General features: G+C 37.8%; 1 protein-coding gene across 7 annotated transcripts; it reads left to right on the top strand.

Moving 5' to 3' along the window:
• Positions 1 to 636: 636 nt before the first annotated feature.
• Positions 637 to 20,103, top strand: LOC131771904 (caskin-1). Of its 7 annotated transcripts, none has more exons than XM_066170881.1 (22): positions 637 to 1,016; positions 2,865 to 2,910; positions 3,350 to 3,447; positions 3,982 to 4,127; positions 4,746 to 4,841; positions 5,368 to 5,486; positions 5,756 to 5,864; positions 6,254 to 6,362; positions 6,688 to 6,785; positions 7,452 to 7,505; positions 7,747 to 7,813; positions 8,068 to 8,142; positions 8,626 to 9,708; positions 10,254 to 10,340; positions 11,017 to 11,063; positions 12,742 to 12,858; positions 13,646 to 13,747; positions 13,975 to 14,962; positions 16,887 to 17,126; positions 18,027 to 18,107; positions 18,421 to 18,499; positions 18,808 to 20,103. In XM_066170881.1, exons 1-22 carry the CDS (start codon positions 923 to 925, stop codon positions 18,884 to 18,886), a joined length of 4,014 nt encoding a protein of 1,337 aa, XP_066026978.1. In that variant the 5' UTR covers positions 637 to 922; the 3' UTR covers positions 18,887 to 20,103. The 7 variants fall into 7 exon arrangements, with proteins under 7 accessions (XP_066026978.1, XP_058943761.2, XP_058943755.2 ...); XM_059087778.2 differs by having other exon boundaries at positions 6,682 to 6,785; positions 18,030 to 18,107; positions 18,808 to 20,102; XM_059087772.2 differs by having other exon boundaries at positions 6,682 to 6,785; positions 18,808 to 20,102.
• Positions 20,104 to 21,652: the final 1,549 nt, after the last annotated feature.

Genomic DNA, 21,652 nt, shown 5'->3' with positions numbered 1-21,652 from the left:
AAAATCGCGCAAACTTAGCCTGTGGTTTTATCGTGTGGTTCAAATGATACTTGTAAACACACTGAACACGACTGAAGCATGACGCAACTTACATTCCCATATTTAGAGTTCTATGGCATAATATCGTTATCTCATAGCTGACGAGACAACAACACACAGGCTGATCGGTATGGAAATATATTTATGAATTAATGTCCTATTAAAGAACATTAAGTACATGCTGGACGAACGTAATGATCAACTGAACAAGAAAGGACAAATTTCGCCTTTAAAAGTGAGGCCAGACAAAAAGGTTAAGCATGGGAGGGAAGTTGACTTAGTCAACGCGTCAAGTCGATAATTAATTTAGGTGTATTTTCATAGTCATTTTCTTCTCCTGTTAAAGAAGGCTGCATGATTCTACATCGTCGTCTCCTGCATTGTTGAAGCGAATATCTACACATTACCTCGGCGTGCATGAGGTCATGTAGATTTTTTCATATTCAGTTATCATGATTTTGATCTCCATCTCGAGCCACGCGAAATCCGCCTTCTATTGTACCCACAAAGAAGGGCAAAGGTCTAATTCCCGCCTTCGCGTCACATCGTGACGTCATTTTCGTATATCCGAGACAATCTCGATGTCGCGTCGTGAGATCTGTTTCGTTCTCGAATAACTATTTGTTTAGCGTGGACCGCGAAATAATCAGCGAACTAGATGTAATTCGGTGGATTTAAATTCCAACACTGTGTTGAGATGACAACTTTTTGAAACATGTGCTGAAAAAGAAGGTTTGGTCCCGCTTTGTTGGGGAAATGTGACGAAATGTGGAACCCTTTTGTGGAAAATAATGGAATGATTTGATCAAGACCGTGATACAGCTGCTCATTAAGGTGCTCGAAGTCAAGTTGTCTCTGGAAAGATTAACATCGAAGTTTAACCATGGCAAAAGATCAGGAATTACTTCAGGCGGTAAAAGCAAACGATCTTAACGCATTCAGGAAGATAGCAGCGAAAATAAAAGCGGCCAAATCAAGTAAGTGCTTTTCTTAACGCAAATATATCAAAGAAGTTTAATTCCGGTGTTTCCCTTTTGATAACGAATTCAAAATGTTCGGCATAATAACCCCATTCATTTATATTTAACGAGGGTCATTGCAGAAGTTTGCTGGTGGTGACTAAACGTCATTACAGCCTTCGTGCTCTTAAGTATCGTTGTCTTTTCACGTTAAATCTGGTTTGTTTCGCAACATTTCTCGCTCACGTTCGTGTGTCTGTGATGACGGATTCTTAGTCGCCTTCAACAACTCGAGCTGTTTATTTTGAGTAACCATTTGTACATTAGTCATGCTTTTAGAAACAGTAATTTAGCCTTTTTGTGAAACTACGAACCCTCCATTAGACAATCTTACTATCATGACTACAAATTTTGACCGATCGGAAATTTTATTAGTGATTCAACTCTTGTTTATTGTCGTAGAGAATTTGGGAAGGATATTGAGGCCGGATGTCAAATGCACGCCAAAAAGCGAAACAATCACATATTTAGCACGAATTTCCTCTTTCATTTTGATAACATTACAAAGGACTTGTTCAGAACCTTGTCAGGTGGTTGATTATAAATGTATCTACTTCTTATCTCGCTGAATGCAAGCCTAAGTGACCAAAGAGATACTTGTATCTTGAATTCACATGATTCGATATTCACCTAATGACAAAAAAAATTTTATGTAGGTTTTTAAGTGATCCAATTTGTTTTCCAGTCATCTGAATGCATCTTCGAATAATGTTTGTCTACAAATTTGCCCATTTGTTTATTTAATGGTTTGCAAATTATCAGTGAAATACTTTGCTTTGTATTGGGATTATTCCTTTCCAGACATTTCCAACTGTTTTGTTTGTCCTCGTAGCAGTAAATCTAGACAATATAGCACAGATTTTTAACATGTTGCCTGTTTTTTACTTTGCTTGTATGGGAGACTCACATGCTCAGACCCAAAAACAGATATAGATATTGTATTTATAAATTAATAAACACAGTGCTATGTATAACAACTTAATTAACAGGATAGTCTATAACCTAATTGAGAAAATCCTATTCGACAAAAGAATGATTCTTTAAAATATTTAATGATAAACTTATTCCTTTTTAAAAGAAATCTGGTAGATGTGTGTTAAGGCAAAATTGATATTAGTGATTATCTTCATTTGTGACACCTTGCTGCCCTTTTAGAAAAATTATGTTCTAATGTGGTAAATTAAATTCAGTGAGGTCATTTAAGCTGGTACAGACATAATTTTTTTTTTATAAATATTCTTATTCAAATATGAAAAAAAAACTGTGATGAAAAAAAAGTAAGGTATGAAGCAGTTCCCACATCTCTTGGATGAAAATATTGAGCAAATTTAATCTTCTCTCCTGTTGGACTTTCTAAGATGGGTTTAAGGATATATAACAACTGCGCATTTACATTTACTTACAAATTCATGTATCATATTATACCAATGGAAAGATTTCTTCAAAAGTATAAGAATGTGATTTTCATTTACAGTGCACTGTAGAAATGATCCAGCTATTGATATTTTAATTAGTGCATGAGTAGAAACACCATGAGGTTGTCAGAAACTTCAGTGAGGTTGTGTTATAGTATAGCTCAGAGGTACTTGGCCCTAAATTCACGCAAGAAGTGCATTTAAAAAAAAACACGCACATATGGTGTATTAGATTTATAACAAGGGAGAGATTCCGATGTTGGTGACATTACATGGTTTTGTCCTGAAGTTTATGGCTCTACAGTATATCTGTGGTTTGTGAATAAAAAGTGCTATCATTGTTAATGAAATATTACTATTTAAATTACCACGAACATATGTTTTTCTTCAGAAAAAGGTGGCAAGAAATACAGTATAAATATTCAAGATGAAGAAGGGTAAATACTTTTGTTTTATAATTTGAAAAATACAGTTTTATGTGGTCTTAAATTCTAATAATACTTCTAATTCTAGTTGAAGTATATGCTGAACCACTTTGATTACAACAAGCTTCTCAGTTTTCAAAGCTTCTTTGTCCTTTAATTTGTTAGAAGTGGTTAATATGTCTGTCAAATTACTTGTGTCGTTAATTGTTTTTATATATTGGCTCTATGCAATATTACCTGAGCTGTTGACTTGTCACTTTTTCAAACCCAAAAGTTCTTTGTCACTGAATTACAAATTTAGGCATTGAAGTCTCCCTTTTTTTCATCAGTACATGTATAAAAATTGTATATGCATCTTGTACTTCCCTGCGTCTGAGCATATGAGATGTGCCTGCACAATCAACTTATACATGAGGGGTACTGTAAGTTGTGTTTCATTTTCTTTTACCAGATTCACACCCACTCACCACGCATGTCTTATAGGCAGCAGTGAAATTGTCATAGCACTCATTGAGTTGGAATGTGATGTCAATGCCAAAGATAAGAAAGGTAACAATTATATTAAAATACTGATGTTTTAGCAAAATATTATGAATGTAAACAAGGTTGTTAGTTTCTAAAGAAACTGCTGCGCTGCTTTGGCTGGTAGATGAAACAATTGATATGTTATAAACTCTAGGTTGACCATTTGACCTCTATGAATGACTAGCATCTAATTTATCTTTACGTTATCACCCCTAAATCATACATTTAAGCCACAAGAATAAAGGAAATGACTACCAACTAAAGAAGCTTTTGATTGTTAAACAAATTCTCCTTATCAGCACCTTAGGAAATGTAACAAGAACAGTGTGGAGAATATGCATACTGATGTTAGGGTGCAAGGGGTTGATAAAGGAGGGTATACTGCCTAATTAACCAAAAGAGTAGCACCATCAATCTCTTTTTGTACATGAAGTCTCCCCTTTGTTCCTTTTTAACTCTGTCCTACAATTATAATATTCTATAGTTTAAAGGCAATTGGAAATAGTTACTTATTTTTTTCCTCTATTGAACTGTTATTTTGTCTTTCTCGTTTTGTAGGAATGACTCCCTTGCATTTAGCTGCCTGGTCAGGAAAAGTGGAAGTAGCAAGGTTGTTGTTAGAGGCTGGAGCAGAAGTCAACAGTTGTTCACAAAATGGAGACACACCTCTTATTTTAGCCTGTCAGCATGGAAACTCTGATGTGGTAAGTGCACAGATTTATCTTTCTGTAGCTTGGAGGAGAAGTAATAATCTACAGCTTGAAAGACTAATCAAAAGTGGTCCATGAAGACTGTTCATAGCAAGGTTTTGCAAAACCTAGAATGATCTAGAAAATTCTATTTTAAATATTTTGCTTTCACAAGTGGCTGCAGCTATAAATTGAAAAACCAATTTGATCTGGAAAAATTTCTGTAATATCTCACTGAAACATTGAGATATTTGATCATCAATACATGTACATGTATTATTCCAACGAAACCTTTGCTCAGTTGGCTCTTGGAAGTCAACTTATGCACTGTAGAAACAATTTATGTCAATCAACCAGAAATTATGTTTTAACCAAAATTAATCTTTCTTTTGTAATCTTTAATATATTCCAGTGAGAGCCTTAGCTCGACTAGTTTTGGGCAGTCCTCTTATGCACTGTAGAAATTATAATATTTGGTTTCTGTAGTTGCATAGAAAATGTGACTGTATAACTTTGCATATTTTTTTTGAGGAGCCAGTCTCAGTAATGTTAATGTCTTGCATACATTTTCTGCTTCTGTAGCATCTGAGCTCCCTAGACCCAAACAATCTTTGTAATGAATTTCTTTTGTAGGCTGATGTGCTTTTAGACAGGAACTGTAGTACAATGACAGTTAATAACAATGGAGAGGCAGCTTTGGACCTTGCCTGCAGATTTGGACATGTTCATGTGGGTACCACATTTCTAACCTGTTTTTGTCTTCACCTCAAAATTCCAGGAGCAGTGGAAACACATTCTCCCTTCTCCTTGTAAAACCAGTACATTTTCTAGCAAATTGGATCTATGTATTAGTGAGAGGGTGGTGTACTTGGTATACATGTAACCTTGTTACAGTAATGTTGTTTAAGTAAAGAGAATTAGCAAAAATTATAAAAAAAATGGAGAAAGTCAATGCAGGATGCTAACTCTTCATCACTATCTGACTGCATTAAAAAAAACAAACAAAAACAAACAAGCAAACAAAACAAGGGGGATGAGACATTTGTAAATTGTTAATCAAGTTAAATTAATTTAAGTCAGTTCTTAAGGCATATGGAACTATTTTGATCTTTTCATCATGAGGGCTTCATAATGCAGAGGGAAGGGAATTCTGTGGAGAAACAAATTTAAAAGAGTTTCTCACCTTGATAGTTATGCAGTTCTTGTAGACAGGCTCTCTTTGTGATAAAGTGTTCTTTGGTATGGTTACACTTAGGTTGTTGAACTGTTGCTTAACACCAAAGAGGTGAGGAGTGCATTGGCCACTGGTGCAGTGCGTAAAACTGATCCACCATTGCATGCAGCTTCAAAGACAGGTCACGTAGAAATAGTCAGGTAAGATTTCAGGAAGCTGTTGTAAGTTTTGTAAACTTTTTCATGATGTCTTAGGGTTTTTGCCATGGCTACATTCAATTATTATCACTGTTATTATTATTTCTATTATTGTTAGTGTTTTTAACACTAGTCAATTATGAAAAAGTTCAGCTTCTTTTTTTAAAAATTCCACTCTGGCCATCAAGAGATGATAGAAGTTCCTGGTTTTTGGGTGCTCCTTTCAAATAGTACTAGTCATCTATAAGATTTTTTCATAATCCTCTTCACAGAATGTTATTAGAAGCTGATGCAGATATCAATCAAGTTACCAGTAATGGTTCATGCTTACATGAAGCAGCTCTCTATGGTAAAACAGATGTGGTCAACATGCTCCTTGATGTAAGTAAATCAGTCATTGCAATTTGTTTAAACATGTTTCCTGGCCACAGAGGGAGAGAATAAAGCTGTCACAAACCATATGGAAGTAGCTGTAATCTGTTTGGGCTTAACCAGGTTTTAAGCAGAAAATGATAGAGTTTGGTAGAGTGTTCATCAACATTATTTAGATCAGCTGCTTAAGAGTTTGAGAAGTTTCTTATTGGTAAAGAAGAGATTCGTTTTGCCCCACCCATCTTACTGTTAGTAAATCAAAAAGTTGTGAAAAGAAGTTGTGGAATAAATATCGTAAATGATACCCTGATACATGTAAATCCATTACCCTGGAACACAATTCAGTGACATGCAATACATGTTAAACGTATTATTTGTTTTGTGTCATTCCGTTTTAGTGGGGTATCAATGCAGATATACGAAATGATGAAGGACACACGGCACTTGATATGGTTAATCTTTTCACGAGTTCAAAAGCATCAACAGCAATTAAAAAACTGTTAAAAGGTAACTTGTTTCACCAACACTTAAGGCGTGGTTTGCAAGCAAAGATTCCAATTTCTCCAAAACTATAGGGTTTGATTTATTCAGCGTTTTGAAAAGATCTAAAAGTTAGAGGAGTTTTGGAACAACTACTCTCTCTTTTAATGACCAGGGTTTTTTAGAAAAAATTTATAGAGGACATCGGGACGGACGGGAGCATTGTCCTTTATAAGGTTTCAACATTTACTTAACTGTGATATGACGTTCTTTGGATGATAACCCGTTCGGACAAAATATTCGGCAGTTCTATTCAAAACAATTATCGTCTGTTTACCTGTTTTAAACGCAGCTTCTGCAGATAGCACTGTGTATGCCAAAGCCGTCAGGGATCATTTCAACGTGATGGACTCAACAGCCCTTCCGTTCAAGACTGGAGAAACAATCATCGTAAGGCACTGAAATATAGCACTTTTCATTTGCGTTCTCTCTTTTTCTTTTGCACAGTCCACTTGGGTCTTTCAGTGTTAGAATGTTTTGTATTCTAGTCTAATAAGTCATACACCCACCTTCTCGTCAGAAAAGGAGTGGAACCATGACGAGCCGAGTTCATGAAAAATGTTTTAGATCACTAAGTGCTATTGTGCGATATTTTAAGCAGGAAAAATGAGTTAGCCAAGTGCGACGGCGATAATATGTAGTTTCATCAATAATGAAATTCAATGACCGGCTTGAGCGTGTAACCTCTCCCTCCTTCTACATCGAGTTCTTTAACCCTCCCCCCCCTCCTCCTCTTAAAGAAATCTCCCCCCTCCTCTTAAAGAAATCTCCACGTATGCAAACCTTGGGAATGGATAAGCCTTGCTTGAGGGTGGGGGTGGGTACTTGGGCTTATCAGCGCGTTTGCAGTGTACGTGCTGTAATACTGCGCTAAGAACTCAAGTTCAGTCCGAGGTTATTATATCAGAATATAATGTTGATCTGATCTTTCTTGTTAGTGTTGATCGTGGAAATTATATTTTATCTTCATATGAATGAAAAGTTGTTATATTTAGAAGGATGTGGATAACTTGCTGCGTATCTGTGTGTTTTTATTCTGTTGAATGTTTATTTTAGGTGCTTGAACAAAACCAGAATGACCGATGGAAAGGGAAAATAAAGAGTGGAGATGTAAGGTTTTTTCAGTTTTATGACGTTCAGTGAATTTACTTTTTACTTGATTACGGGGCTCTTATTGTGGCGTTTTATTCCAGCATTAATCTCATGTGCGTATATTACGTATAAATGTTAAATGTACTTGTACAAGTATTTGTCGTGGATGCTCTCAGGATCGTTTGGAAAAGGTCAACATTGTTAGCGACAAAGTAATTGAAATATAGTTAGTTTACATAATTTCCATTTGAAATTTCAGAGGGAAAATATTGGATACTTCCCTGCTAACTTTGTGAGGATTACTGCCCTAAGAAGAGGCTCCAATGGTTAGTACAGTAAAGTAATTCTATATGCAAAAAGCAGGTGGGCCTTTAGATACATCATGCCTGATTTTCTCTCGTATACCTAAAATCCAAACTTCTCATGTAGTCAAATAAAGTTAACCTGATTCATTCAATTGAAAGATCGACGTTTGAATCAATTACGTTCGTCTTAACTGGTTTGACTTTTCCCAAGAATTCAGTTCCGCTCAAAATTGATTTCAAGTGACGTTTTTGTCTATTTGTGTTCTTACTTTCAGCCAAGAAGTCACCGAATCGTAAAGAAGCTGGTGTAGTACCGACGGGATCTTACGACATGATCGCACTACCATCAGGTATTTATTAAACAGTGGCTCTAAGGACTGAGGTTAAATAGAGAAAGACATGTCTGATTATATAAACTCTAGTTATCCTCCTTCTTTTTGCCCACTGGCTACTCGCTCCAACCAACCCTGCCCCCTTCCCACCCCACCACACGCTTCTCCTGCATTCGTTCTCATTTTTGTCGTAGCTGTACTTGCAGAAGTTCAACACACGCTATTTTTAGCCTGATCAAACCCGATCTTTTTTATGCCAGCAATGGGTTCATTAATGAGCTTATCGATTCTACCAATAACAGCCGCACATTTTATAAAAAAGCAAACAATTTAAGAGAACTATGTCAATAATCAGCTAGCCGATATATCTTGATGAGCTAGGTACAGCCGTAATTTTAGGTTAGTTTTCCTCATCTTACGTCACAAAGTATGACGGGCAGGCAGCAGAGATAATCGATCATTGGAGCTTCGAGTCAATTGTAGTTTTACTTTTCTTTCTAGTTCCACCCTCTCCTGGTTTTCAGAGAAACTCTCCTCGACTAAAAAGTTTTGGTAAAAAAGATCACCGCTCTCGAGGTAATCAAGACGTGGAATCTGACAAGGTGCTGGTGGAACCAGTTTTATTTGTCAAAGGAGTCAAAGCTCAAAAAGGATCAGTTAAAATGGCAGCTGATCCAGGCCTGCAGTATGTGGAGGTTGCGGTTGACAAACCTCCCTCGTCTCCTCCTCAGGCCTTTATAGCGGGTAACAAATTGAACAACAAAACGAATTACGCTGAGGTTCGTTTACCATCATCAAGTGGATTAGTGGAAGAAGTCAATGAAAGCGATGAGGCGCCACAGCTACCAGATAAAGAAAATAAAACAGCAAGTACCGCAAACGAGATGGAAGATATCTGGGTTCGAAACACGTCTACTCCCCCGCCTTCTTTGCCACCTAAAATAAGGGAACTTGCAAAAGGCGCAGCTCCTATTACTGCATGCGATTCGATCGAGCCAGGTGCTAAATCAGGAAGGCCTCCTGCGTCTCTGCCACATCCCGCGGGACAATCACGTGCAGAGGGTCCGCATCATGCGAGCGGTACGGGTCTTGATACTGGTCAGCCTGCGCGGCGGGTCGCAACTCCCGAATTGTCGCGGAAAGGATACGAGGACATGAGTTTAACTCCAGCGTCTGGGGGTCGAGCGACACCACCTAGTGAAGACATATGGAAACTTCAACCCCATGATATAAGAGAACATCCTCCGAAGCAAGGGCTTGCTTACGAGAACGTGCAACTGACGCACAGAGCGAAGCCGCCTTGTGATATGCAAAGCATGTTGATCTGTGATGTCGACCAACCAGTGGGAGTAGGTGTGGGGGCGGACGGTTATGTAGTTGTTAATGGACCTTCTTCACAAACAGCAAATTCCAAAGGCTACGAAAATGTTGCGTCAAATGCGCCCAAACCAGTTGGACCCGAGTACGCGAACATTTCGAATAAAGTAGCTTACCTGGCTATGACGGGCGGTATGTCTGCTGACTCGACATCAAACAGAACAAGTAAACAGGCTCCAGATGACGACAATGAAGACTCAGATAATGGTAAAGATAACATTCTCAGAGAAGTTGATCCTATTCGGGTTTACTTTGATGTTAGTTTATTCCGCTTTGTGATTGTGTAAAAACACGCGCTTCGCTTCCATCCAATCAGATGCAGAAGTAAAACCAATCGCAACTTGATCCTTCGCATTTCCCCGCTCTTGGTACCGTTTCTAGTTTTTATTTTAGGTTATTATAAGCTCTCTGTAATTTTTCTCCTCGCGAGCTGGCGCTAGCTACCTTGGCTTTAGGGGAGAGAAGATTGGGACGAGATGGAGTTTGTCGCGCCTTTCCTGCGTTTTGTTTCCAGTGTATGCTCAAAGGGACGCACAAGTGAAAGATAGAGGAAAAACCGAGTATTACTTTTTCAATGGTGTTAAAAATATAAACCGGAAATATTTTATCACCTACCAAACCAAGTAAAAACAACCAGGGATTTAAGCAGGAATCTAAGCCTATACTAGCCATCTTTTTGTGTGTCTTGAAGTGTGTTCTTTTTAAGAAATAGGCATGTGAATCGTAACCTTTTTGGTGACATCTCTCTGTAGATGAGGGTAAAGATGGAATGGATTATGAGCTGATGAACAGCCGCCCTGTTCCAGTGAACCATCAGTACGTTAATATCGACCGACAGGGTATGTACATTAAAATTAGGTATCCCTTGCAAACGATTTAACGATTGGATATCCATTCATTTTTAAGCTCCCTGCACACCGTCTCCTCCAAATTTGTCAGTCCAGATCTGTTTCGAGTCACTGAATTATGGTGCGATCCATTCCCCGACTTTGTATTCGAAGAGGCTCAGTGAATCCTCTTATGACCAAGATCAGATTTATAAATCTCCCTTCTCGCTGTAACACATTTCTTTGTGAATTACTGACGAAAAATGGGGATTTTATTATCATAACACCATCAAGTCGATCTTTTCTCATTACCTGTGTACCGAAAAGTTAAACACTGATGCTAAAGACTGGTCACCTTTGTGAAGAGTTAAAGTCGTAAAGGGTGAAAGAAGCTATGTCATGATACTTTGAGTCATTCTTTGTGCTGTGTTATGCTACTGTAAGTTCGTTGAAATTGAAAAAAAAAAATCAACATGGTTCATTTGAAACTAAGAGGGATCAAGGATAGCGAATTATGGAGAACTTCGAGAGAAATTACAACGGGTGAAAATGAAAAATTCAGCCAAAGTTTTCCGTCAGGGCATAGAAAGAGTGACAGAGTTCCACGTGTCAATGCCATATTTAGTTCGTTACTGTACTCCTTTCTGGCATTTCTGTTTATTGATTATGAATTGCCTGTTTTCCTCAGGAGACGTAGGCAGTCCCGCGGAAGCTACGGGTCATCTCCAACTCAAGGTGAGGTTACCAAGTTTCACCCAGCGCAACCTTGCGGTATTATTAATTCGGCCGATGGCAATATGGCCGACAGGCGCATAAGCCGTAAGAGAATGCAGGGACTGCACACTGAGCTACCAAGGCTACTGAATATGAGGATTAAATGGGTTTTTTTATTGGACGTGTAAATTAATTCTCAACTCGACACCTCGGATTAATTTGGCTGGGAAAAAAAAAGACACGGAAAGGATAAAACCAAAAAGGAAAGGTGTTAATTAAGATGGAGTAGATTAAAACGGATTACGACTGACGAACTTGTAAACTTCCGGAAAAATTCTTCAGGATGAACAAACCGTGATCCGCCCTACAATTTCGTGTCTGTGACTCTCCGAGGAAACAGTCGGAAAAGCGAACGGTCTTCTTTGAGCTGTGTAGCAATATATATATATATATTTTTTTTTTTTAATTGATTTGAATGATTTGAATATTACCCAAAATTGATGAAAAGTTTAGAATGATAGTTTCCTAACATAAAAAAGAACTAAAGAGGCAGTGTGAGACTAAGAGGGAAGGAGGGTGGTCTTGAATGTAGAAGATTAACTTGGATTACAATTTTAGCAATATAGTGATGTTCTTTTTTCTAACTCCGCAAACTGGGCGGGCCTTAGCTCATATGGTCCACGTGATAAAAAGGAGCATGATAGTGGGTGGGTTGAAAATGACAAAAACCTGTATCTCTGCTGGAGTTGGGTGTAAACTCTGTAAATGAGAATTGTATAATCGAATGACAGATGTACTGAGTCATACCGGAAATATATAGGTCAAGCTTGTTTGAAGCAGTAACAAAATCATTGATTTCAGTGTTGAAATGGCTTGTTCTTCCCATTCTAACACGATCACAGTGTTAAATTCACTCGGGTATTTTTATGACAAAAACTGTACCCTTTGTCTCATGCATGTATTTTGGGGGTAAACAGCGCGATTTTTTGGAGCAAATGCTCTCCTGCGTGGGTGTCTTCCCTGCCGTTGAGTTTAGGAAATGTGGGCACACAGGAAATATAGGAAGGAAAGAGATTAGTCAACGAACTTTAAATAGAATTTTAGATTCTGACTGTAACCTTATTTAGTAGTATCAGGCGTGAAAAGGCCATTTGAGAGCTCGGAAACTGTGGAATTTCTCCCTTTGAGCGCCTGCCGTTTGCGGTTATATAGAAATGTCTCGGTGAATTTACAAACAAATTGACTTGACACGTTATTTGGGTAAATCCTCACTGCATCCTTCGATACCGTTAGTGTCCACCTCATTGCTTAGTGTGGGACCTCAGGTAAGACTTCTGGAGAATTACCTTTCTGTCTCTCAATTGCCGTGTCTCTACTCAACAAAGCTAAGCTGAAGTCTTTTTTACCCAATTTCTTAAAAATGATTTTTATCTAATACTTACCGTGTGTATTATTTTTGAGTAGTCATCTAAATATCTTTTTTACCCTTCGGATAACGCACTTTGCCTATTTTGGCTTTTAGTTGTGACCTTCGTTCATCTATCTTCCTAACACGATATTATTTACTGTGATTTGATTGAGAGGGCTCGTGCAAAGTTCAAATCATTTGTTCATGTTTTACTCTATGTACGGGAGGAATTTCTTGATGATCTGTCGGATAGCATAACTTTTGCTCAGGACAATTTTTTTTTCTTCCCAGATGCGAGACTATAACGCGTTATTTGACTGGCTAGAGAAGTTTAAATTAACGATCTACATCGATAATTTTGTAAAAGGTGGATTCGATATGACAAGTGTTCATGGAATCACAGCGGAGGTAAGAAACTTGAGAGCTTATCGTTCCTGCGGAGTCATCATTACTCATTCAATTGTTATGAAAAAGAGAAGTCATTTATTTATCACCTGATAAAGTGTCGTCACGCAAACAAATTATGTTAATCAGTTTTTCGACTGACTTTTTGTATGTCAAAATTTTAGTGCTGAGGCGCGGCTTTTCTTCATTTTTTTGTCGTGCGAAAGCGAATCAGAAATTTGTACGATCGAGTAAAAGCTCCATTAACCAGTAGTGTTTACTATTACAACCACCTCTCACCCCTCCCTGCGTAGTAATAGTCCGTCTCTCACCCATCCCCGAGTAATAACACTCTGCCTCCCACCCCTCGCTCAATACTGATAGATTTTATCCCACCCCTCCCTCAGTAGTAACGATGTGCTTTCCCCCCCTTTAAAATGGTGCCAAAAAAATTATCCAAAAAAAGGTCCAAATAATAATCCAGTCCATATCTTACCCTATGCTTTTCTGCACGTTTTGATAATTTGAGCTTTTTTTTTTCGAAACGTGTCACAAATCAAGCCTTTGAAACTGAGAGAGGTTTTTTTTCTTTTTAACACTGTACACCGTAACATCAGTGTGTATATTCTCCATACTGCTCGCCGTACATTTCTTATGGTATTGACAGGGAGAATTTATTTATTACTAGCTAGTCACTCTTAGGGCTGAAGGGTTCAGGAACCAACGGGTTGGTTGTTCGTGTCTTAGTGTACCCTCGGTGCTTTTTTAGGTTTCTTTTTCACACATTTTCTTTTCCTCTTTATTTGTCCAGGATTTGACGGCCATAAATGTGAATAAAACTGGGCACAGGAAAAGAATTATGTCGGAGTCCGCAAAACTAGAGGAGACAACGGTGTTCCCGAAGGAAAAACCGGTGAGTATCTTTCGTTCTGAGAAGATTACTGATAATTTCAACTCAATCAACGAGACAATTTGAGGTTTTAAGTTTCTCTGTCATAATTTCAAGCTATTATTATATCACGCCATCTTGAAGACATAAACAAAGTGTGAGACAGATGTTGAGGATGATTGGAGAGCCTAGAGCCATTGTGCATTCGTATATAAAAACACTAGCGACTGTATGCGTTACTTCTTACATAGGAGGATATTATGACGTGGCTACGTCTGATTGGTTTAGAGCAGTACATACCTGAGTTCATGGACGGTGGTTTCGACGACATGGATTTTCTTCAGGACATGACGGTAGAGGACCTTGTGGCCATCGGAGTCAAGAGACCAGGCCATCAGAGGAAGATTTGGATGGCTGTTAACGCTCTGAAACATGGAGATGAAAATGAAAACATGCTGGAAAGCGTAGAAGAGGAATTAAGACCGCAGGATAGAAAAGGTTATTTAGAGACCTGTTTAGATGGAGAGGACTCGGGCGTGTCAACAGATGACGTGGAGGCGTCTGAAATGAGTACAGAGGAAAACCCAGGGAATTCTTCTCCTTCTTCTCTTGCAACTAGAGAAAATACTATCGAGGAACCGTTTGTGAAGGATTCTTTGTCAGCAGAGTCTGAAATTCCTGCAATATCAGCAGTACAGCCTGTGGTAAAGGAGGAAAAAGAAATTGTTGATGCAGAACGAGATCAACAAAGAACTCCTGTTCCGGACGAACCTTGTTCTAATGCCGATTTGTCACAATTGAAAGGAAAGGACAGCGTGGAAAACGAAGTGGACTCATTGAGTTTACATGTACAAAATGTAATTTCATTTCCTGACAGTGACGATGACGAGCCACCTCCCCGTCCTCCCCCTCCAATGGAGGACATTGACTTGTGTCTACCTACCGCTGATCTGAATCAACATGAATTTGAATTAAATGGCCCTAGTAGGTCCGTTAAAGACTTGGTGTCTAAAGGGAATAGTAGAGCACGTTCCTTTCCGTTAGACCCCATTTTCCAGAGACCCAAGAAACCTGCGCCACCTCCTGTCAAACCTAAAATTGCGAAGAAGCCGCCGCCTCCGAAAGTGCTACCCAAACCTCGAAAGGCTGCATCCTTCACGGCAGGATATGGGGACAAGAGCTCGGGCGAGGAAAGCATGGGAGACAGATCACCAACAAAACCCACATCACCTGAGCCCCGTAAGTACCTTGTGTTAATCATTTAATTCCCAGAAGTGATAAACATTTAACTTCTCCCTATACCCATGCGTTATTCAGTAAAGAGTTAATGAGAATACTCAAACTTATAAGGAAGAGGTTTTATCTTGATCAAACACTGAATTCTCTAACAGCTAGAGGGGACAATTAACAATCAGATCTTGGGAGTTAAAGGGTTAATGCAACTTTTATTGTGTGACAAGTTCTTTGTTCTATGCAGCCTACCCTTCCCGTACGGGTCGTGTCTTTTGGTGATTGTGTGCTCCTGTTTTTATTTGCTAATTTTATAATAATTTGGTGTCATTTCTTTGTTTTTTTGATGACGTAATCTGTAACCGTGTGAACAAAAAACGCCTTTACAAGTGTGTGAAACATTTAAAGGCAGTAAAATGCAATGTAGTAGTTTCTTAAATACCTCTCTTTTTCTAGCTAACATTTGAAGTGAGCAAACTGTTTTAACAAACTGCAAGTCGTCAACCAAGTTGACTTAACAGTAAATAAGTACTGTAAACGTGCATGTTAAGTTCTTATGTGCTATTGTCGATTTCCGGCCATTGCTTCTCGGTAAACCATAAACATTCCGTTTCTGTAGATTCTCTCGATTTCAAGAAATGTTTCGTTCAACCACATTCGTTCTTTGTATCCGTTTCGTTACATCACATCTCGCTTTATCCAGATTTCATTTTGCCGACTACTTCTGTTTTCTCGTCAGAAGTGGCTGAATTCAAGTAATTCATCATACGCTTGGACAACAGCCTCGCTTTTATGGACACAGGACTTAATCTCAGCGAAAGGCCCTATTCCAGATTAGCTGACACTTATTTCGGTCTTAATGACTGTTTTCTTACTAGCGACAGAGTCTTACTAAGGGTCACAAGAACGTTAACATCTAAGTTAAAATAAAAACTTGTAGCCTAAGGGAAGTAGTAGCAGCATCGGTTTATTTTGCCTTCGATGAAATCGGTTTGATTTTCACTTTAAGCATGCTAATCCTCTGCGACCCCACGTCATAAAAGGTCAACTCTGAGGTTTGATTCTCCTTATATGAGGTCAATCAATGGTCGACCACTTTGAACATCAGTAATTCTGCGATATTATCTTTTTGTCCATGCATAGATAATACCTCGTCTCTTATCCGTGGAATTCTTGTATTTTGCCTTTTTTGACCATGAATTACCTAACCATGTTTCTCTACATGTTTTCAGTGATAAACTTTTTAAAACCTAAAAAATTTTGTTAAAAAAATTATATAAAGAAACTAAGAAATAACAATCGATTAGAATAACAAAAGAACAAACGAAGTTTCTCTTCGTGCTATTTGCAATGGCAAAAATGATACAAGTTTTTGAAGCAGAGTTGAAAATGAAATTTTTATTGAATTGCGAATGGCTCCAGTAAAAAAATTCTCGTGCGCTGGTGATGCAATTGATGTCAATTAAATTAATTTATTGAATTTTTGTAATAGAATCAGTAATACTTCTATCAATTTTTGAAGGACCTGAAGTCCCGTCTTGTTATCATAAATAGTTTTGAATAAAAGTATTTGAATGTTGAATATGTGAGCTCAAGAACTTTGAATATATTGTCTTTATAATTTGAAGAATGTCAATTTTCATGTCCAAACTTCGAGCAGAGCTCTGCTTTGAAGGATTTCAAAATAAAGGTACTTCACACAGTTTGTGGTATTCTGTAAGCTCGAATTCTTTTGACGCAAAAGGAAAACAGGAAAAAAAGTGTAAGACAACTACTAAGTTCAAGAATTAAATTAATTTGTTGTAAAGTACGGTAACACCTAGAAACTGACGCCAAAATCATCTTAGAAAAGTCACGTTACCAGTTTTACCACATCCTGTCACATGACCATTCAAGTCACGTGTATAGTTACTGTCAATCACGTTACAATCAGGACGCAGCAGCACTGGTTCCAGTCCCTACAACTGGCCAACGCCTCCCTGCACTCGACAGACCGGAGGCGGAAATGGAAGCAACAGCAGCCATAGCTCAGTGGACTCTTTGATCGAAGAGATTGAAGAAAGAAAAAAGGGCTTTGAAAAACCAGGCAGGAAAATCAGCGCTGCTGAGCGATTGAACACATCACATGAGTGTACGGATGGAGCTCGAGAGAGCCAAGCGGATGCAGCGAGAGGTAAACAACAGCTGCCCAAGAGATGGGAACCCTGTGTCTCTCTTCCATACTGGCTGGATGTAACATTTAACATCACTTCACTTCATCCTCACTCATAATAACACAACACAATAATTTTTTTTCTAACAGCTAATCTGCGATCAAGAATAGAATGCAATTTCGCTATGCAGGAAATATGTTTTGTGCCCTTGACTTAGGTCATAAGACAACTCTTAAATAACTTTTCAAGGCTGTTCTTTACTCCGTTGGTAACGTTGTAACTAATCAATTGTCAAACTACACCGGCTAAACCGTGTCTGATTAACCCTAATAAATAATTTGCTCTCTGTTCTCAAAAACTCTAAGGAACTCATTCGGTCTTCTATGCACTAATGACGTTTCTGTATTTCGTTTATGTTTTCTCTTCTCAACTTTGCGAATTAAGAACAACTGAGAATGAAGTTTATGTTCTTAGTTTATTCTTATTTGACAAGTTTTCATTTTCCTTCGTCAAATTACAAGGTTATGACTATTAGGTCTCACCTCCGACAAAAGTTCTCTTTTTACTTTGTTATTCGAAAACCAAGTTAGAACTGTACGATGCTTGACTTGTGGGATGCTTGGTTCGTTAAAATCTTCGTTATAGTTTTTTCTTTAGACGGTCAAGTAAAAGGAACAAACAAATTTAATACTTTGTGAGAGCTTTTCCGTAAATTTAGTTGTCACGGTTGTCACGGTAAGTCTCGTTTCCATAGACCATAAAACCTGAATAGTGAAATGTGACCAAGCATAGTAGTGTTGCTTAATCATAAAATCATATCAGTCACACAATCTGCAACTATTGGTTTCTTAGTTCTCAATCGCTGTGATGAATTTCTTGTATCTTTGCATCCATTTGATTTTCGTTTATTATTTTTCCAGTAGATAGTAACCTTAATGAACAAATCAAACAGATCCTAAGAAATCGTTCTGGGGAAGATCTCTCAAAACCACCAATCTCAGGTACTTATCTTAGTCACTTCAACTCTTTTTTTTGTTTTTTTGTTTTTTTGTTTTGTTTTTGTTTTGGTTTTGTTTTTTTATCAGTTACATCCGCCTTTTATCTAAACTAGTGACCTCTTAACCACTTAGAAAAAAAATCGTATCCTTGACTGCAAAATCGTTTCATTAAGTTTCGTTTAACTAAGGAGAAGGCTGATGCAGATATTCCATTCTCTTTATCCAAGATAGTCACTTTTCTTTTAAACTCTCTAACTTTGTTTTCTTTACGTTGATTATTGATTTATGTGTTTTCGTTTGTTTTGTCCTATCACAGAATCATCTGGATCATCTTTAACTATGCAACATGTTGACATAAAAACTGAATCTTCGAACACGAACACGAAGGAGCAGGAGTATGTCTTTTACTTTTTCGTTATCCCGTGTACCTCTTTAATCGTTGAAGGCTTCATACGAGTCCAGCGAGAGTGGACAGTGAGTGTACGACACGCGTGTTTCCCACTAGAGATCTTGCGATGCAAGTTTTTTAGTTTGTCCTTGTTCCAGTGTTCCGTAGTTGTCTTATTTATCAGGTACTGTGTTTCTCTCCCCGTCCATGACTCGCGCGTCCCCTCGAGAGATCTTCCGACTTCCTGTTGTTCATTTGCGTGTTGTGCGTTCCACAGCTGTCCTATTTATCGGGTTCTCTCCTCTCTTCCTGCAGATTGGCTGAAGATCTTATGAAGGACATCAACAGTATGCTGAGTGATTTCTCTTCTGAGCTGGATTCCATGTTCGATTGAGCATCAACTGTATTTTATCAACAACATGATGAAAAGGATTGTTAAGATTTCCTAGCTACAATGACTGAGAAGCCGTTTAACATATCTGATAGTGATGAAGATAACAGCTTTCGATTGGCAGTATGTTCCACAATGGAACACACAATGTAATGATACTAAAACACTGATCAAAGCAAAGGAAGACGACGACAAAGTTTCTGATGTGTTCTGGTGTCAAGTCAATTCATCTCATTACTTTACTTTTGGTATTTTGGTAGCTTGTCCCATGCGAAATTGATTATACTGTAAAGTAGTTTTGTTATTTTTCCTATGTTTCAAAGAATAGATTTTTTATATCATTTAATTCTGTTCTTGAGAGCTGCAGCTTCTTGATAGTGCTTATTTATTTTTGATAGTCTTTAATATAAAATCGGTTTTTTTCTGGGTATTTTTATGGGCCACATGTTTTAATTGCCATCTTTAGCAGTTTTTTTTTTAAATCATCAAAATATTATTAAGCCAGAAAATTGGTTTATTAATCTTGAGATTCACGTTTCATTAGTTTGTAGCATGTTTGGAGCAATTTTCAAGGGAATGCCAAATTAGTTATTTTCTCTTGCTGCCATTGATCAGAACCACAAAACTGAAACGAGGTATTTATATTATAGGAATGTTATCTTATTAAATTTTGAGCTTCAACGTTTAGTCCCTGATTGAAATCGAATCCTAAGAATCTTTGGGTGGAGCCTTTGACTTGGTCTTAGAAATGATTTTTTTTTCCGAAATTTCAATCAAAAGGATCTTAATGTGCTAAAAATATACCCCAAGGAAACATGTTGTAACTGACTTTATGTGTTATGTTATCGCTAGTATTGACATTGACTGTGACCTTATACAAGCTCTGATAGTCGTTCATGATAGGATATTAAAATAGACAACAATTTAGTACATATTATATAAACAAATTTGAATTGGAAGTATTTTTATTGTGCTTAGAGGCTCGATAGGCGAATAAGTCTTTTTTGATAGAAGTTATCTATGGTAACACAGAGGTGGTGTAATTATTTTGAAAGAAGTGCACCCTTCTAGATTTCAGTACGCCATTTACATGCTACGAATTCAAGCAGTAAGTTGTAAGATGACTTCAAAAAAGTCAAATTTTTACTCTTCTATGTATAAAGTTATTTTTTTAGCTCGATCTGTGAAATAAACAAATATATATGTAAAGTGCGGGTGTCTTTGCGATGATTTCAAGCGGGAAGAGGGCGAGCACAAGGGTGGAGAGAAAACAGTCAATCGGTGAGACATTTTATGTATCAATAAACGACATACTTATTGTTATGCGCGCTTTCCCGCACCGGAGGTTAATGCGGCCGCCGCGACAGGAAGTCTGGATGATGTTGGTCGGCAAATTTGCAAGGTTTTCCAACACCCTATACCGTCTTGGAACCGGTAAGTCTTTGTTTGCAATTAGTAGTAAGATTTAAGTGGTCAACCTGAACTGCTAACATTGACAAATTGATTTAATTTTAGGTCCGTAATGTTAAGGCTATCCCGAATTGATGGTGCGTGACACAGCCAAATTACACTGATCAAACCATTATCGAGTTGTTTTTCATGAATCGAGGAACACGCTCCGACAGCGTAGGGCATTTATTCAGATGGTAAACGAAGACATTTTAATTATAGGCAAAATATTAGTTTGTAGCCCCGTGGTTAAAAAGTAATTCTAGGAATACAGCCGAACCTGAATTAAGCGGTCACCCCGTATTAAGCGGTCGGTTGTCAAACTTTCTTCCCCTTAATCACTGGTCACCTCTGAATGATGTATTGTCCTTCACCCATATTTAGCGGTCATTTGAAGCGGACACTCCACAGATAAAACTGAGAATAACCTCTTGAGTCAAGTGTAATCCACATTTCTCTCCCGAAATCAATGTAAGTGGTATTTTTTAGCGAGTTTTTTTTATATTGAAAGATCAATTATAGCGTAACATGGCGTTTTTCATCGTTTCTTATTTCACCCCTATTCTGTGAAACTTGTCTTAAGCGGTAAACCTGAATTAAGCGGTCACCCCGCCGTACCCCGTAGTTGACTGCTCATACAGCTTGAATGTGACTACAGCTGTTTTCAACAGTTAATTGCAAGTAAACACATATCAACAAAATGTCTATCAATGGCCTTACTAAACTATACTAACGACACTTGATAGTTGTACAATTTACGTTTTATTTTAGGAACATGTATAAATGTAAGTATCGTCGAGCCTGAGTTAAGAGGCACCGTATTAAGCGGTCACTTTACACTAAGCGGTCGGTTGTCAAAGTCCCGAATTTGTTTCCCCTTAATCAATTTTCACCTCTATTAAGCGTTCGCCTTGGAGTAAGTACTGACGGCTTCTTTCTATTGTCTTACACCTGTGTTGAACGGTCACTTAAAGCGGAAGTATTCAAATAAATACTATTTAAGTAAAATAGTGAATCTATGTTTCTCTCCCGAAATCAATTTTTGTAATATTTTTGAGGGAGTTTGTGTACATTAAGTGGTCAATTATGACTAAAATGGCCTTTTTATATGATGCCCTTATTCTGTGGAACCCCTTGGGTGGCCGCTTGATACAAGATTGACTGTAGTTGGCTAAATGTAAAGACGCGTAGAAACCATTAATGCAGACCTTCAAACGGACAAAAATGTTGTTATTTACGTTATTGTAGGATTGAAACTTCTCTACCGCTTCAATTGTTACACGATTTGCTTCTATTAATGCAGTATATAAGCAATAAAAT

Source organism: Pocillopora verrucosa, chromosome 8, assembly GCF_036669915.1.
Source record: "Pocillopora verrucosa isolate sample1 chromosome 8, ASM3666991v2, whole genome shotgun sequence".
NCBI classification, from domain to species: domain Eukaryota; kingdom Metazoa; phylum Cnidaria; class Anthozoa; order Scleractinia; family Pocilloporidae; genus Pocillopora; species Pocillopora verrucosa.
This window is presented reverse-complemented; position numbering and strand designations above follow the sequence as displayed.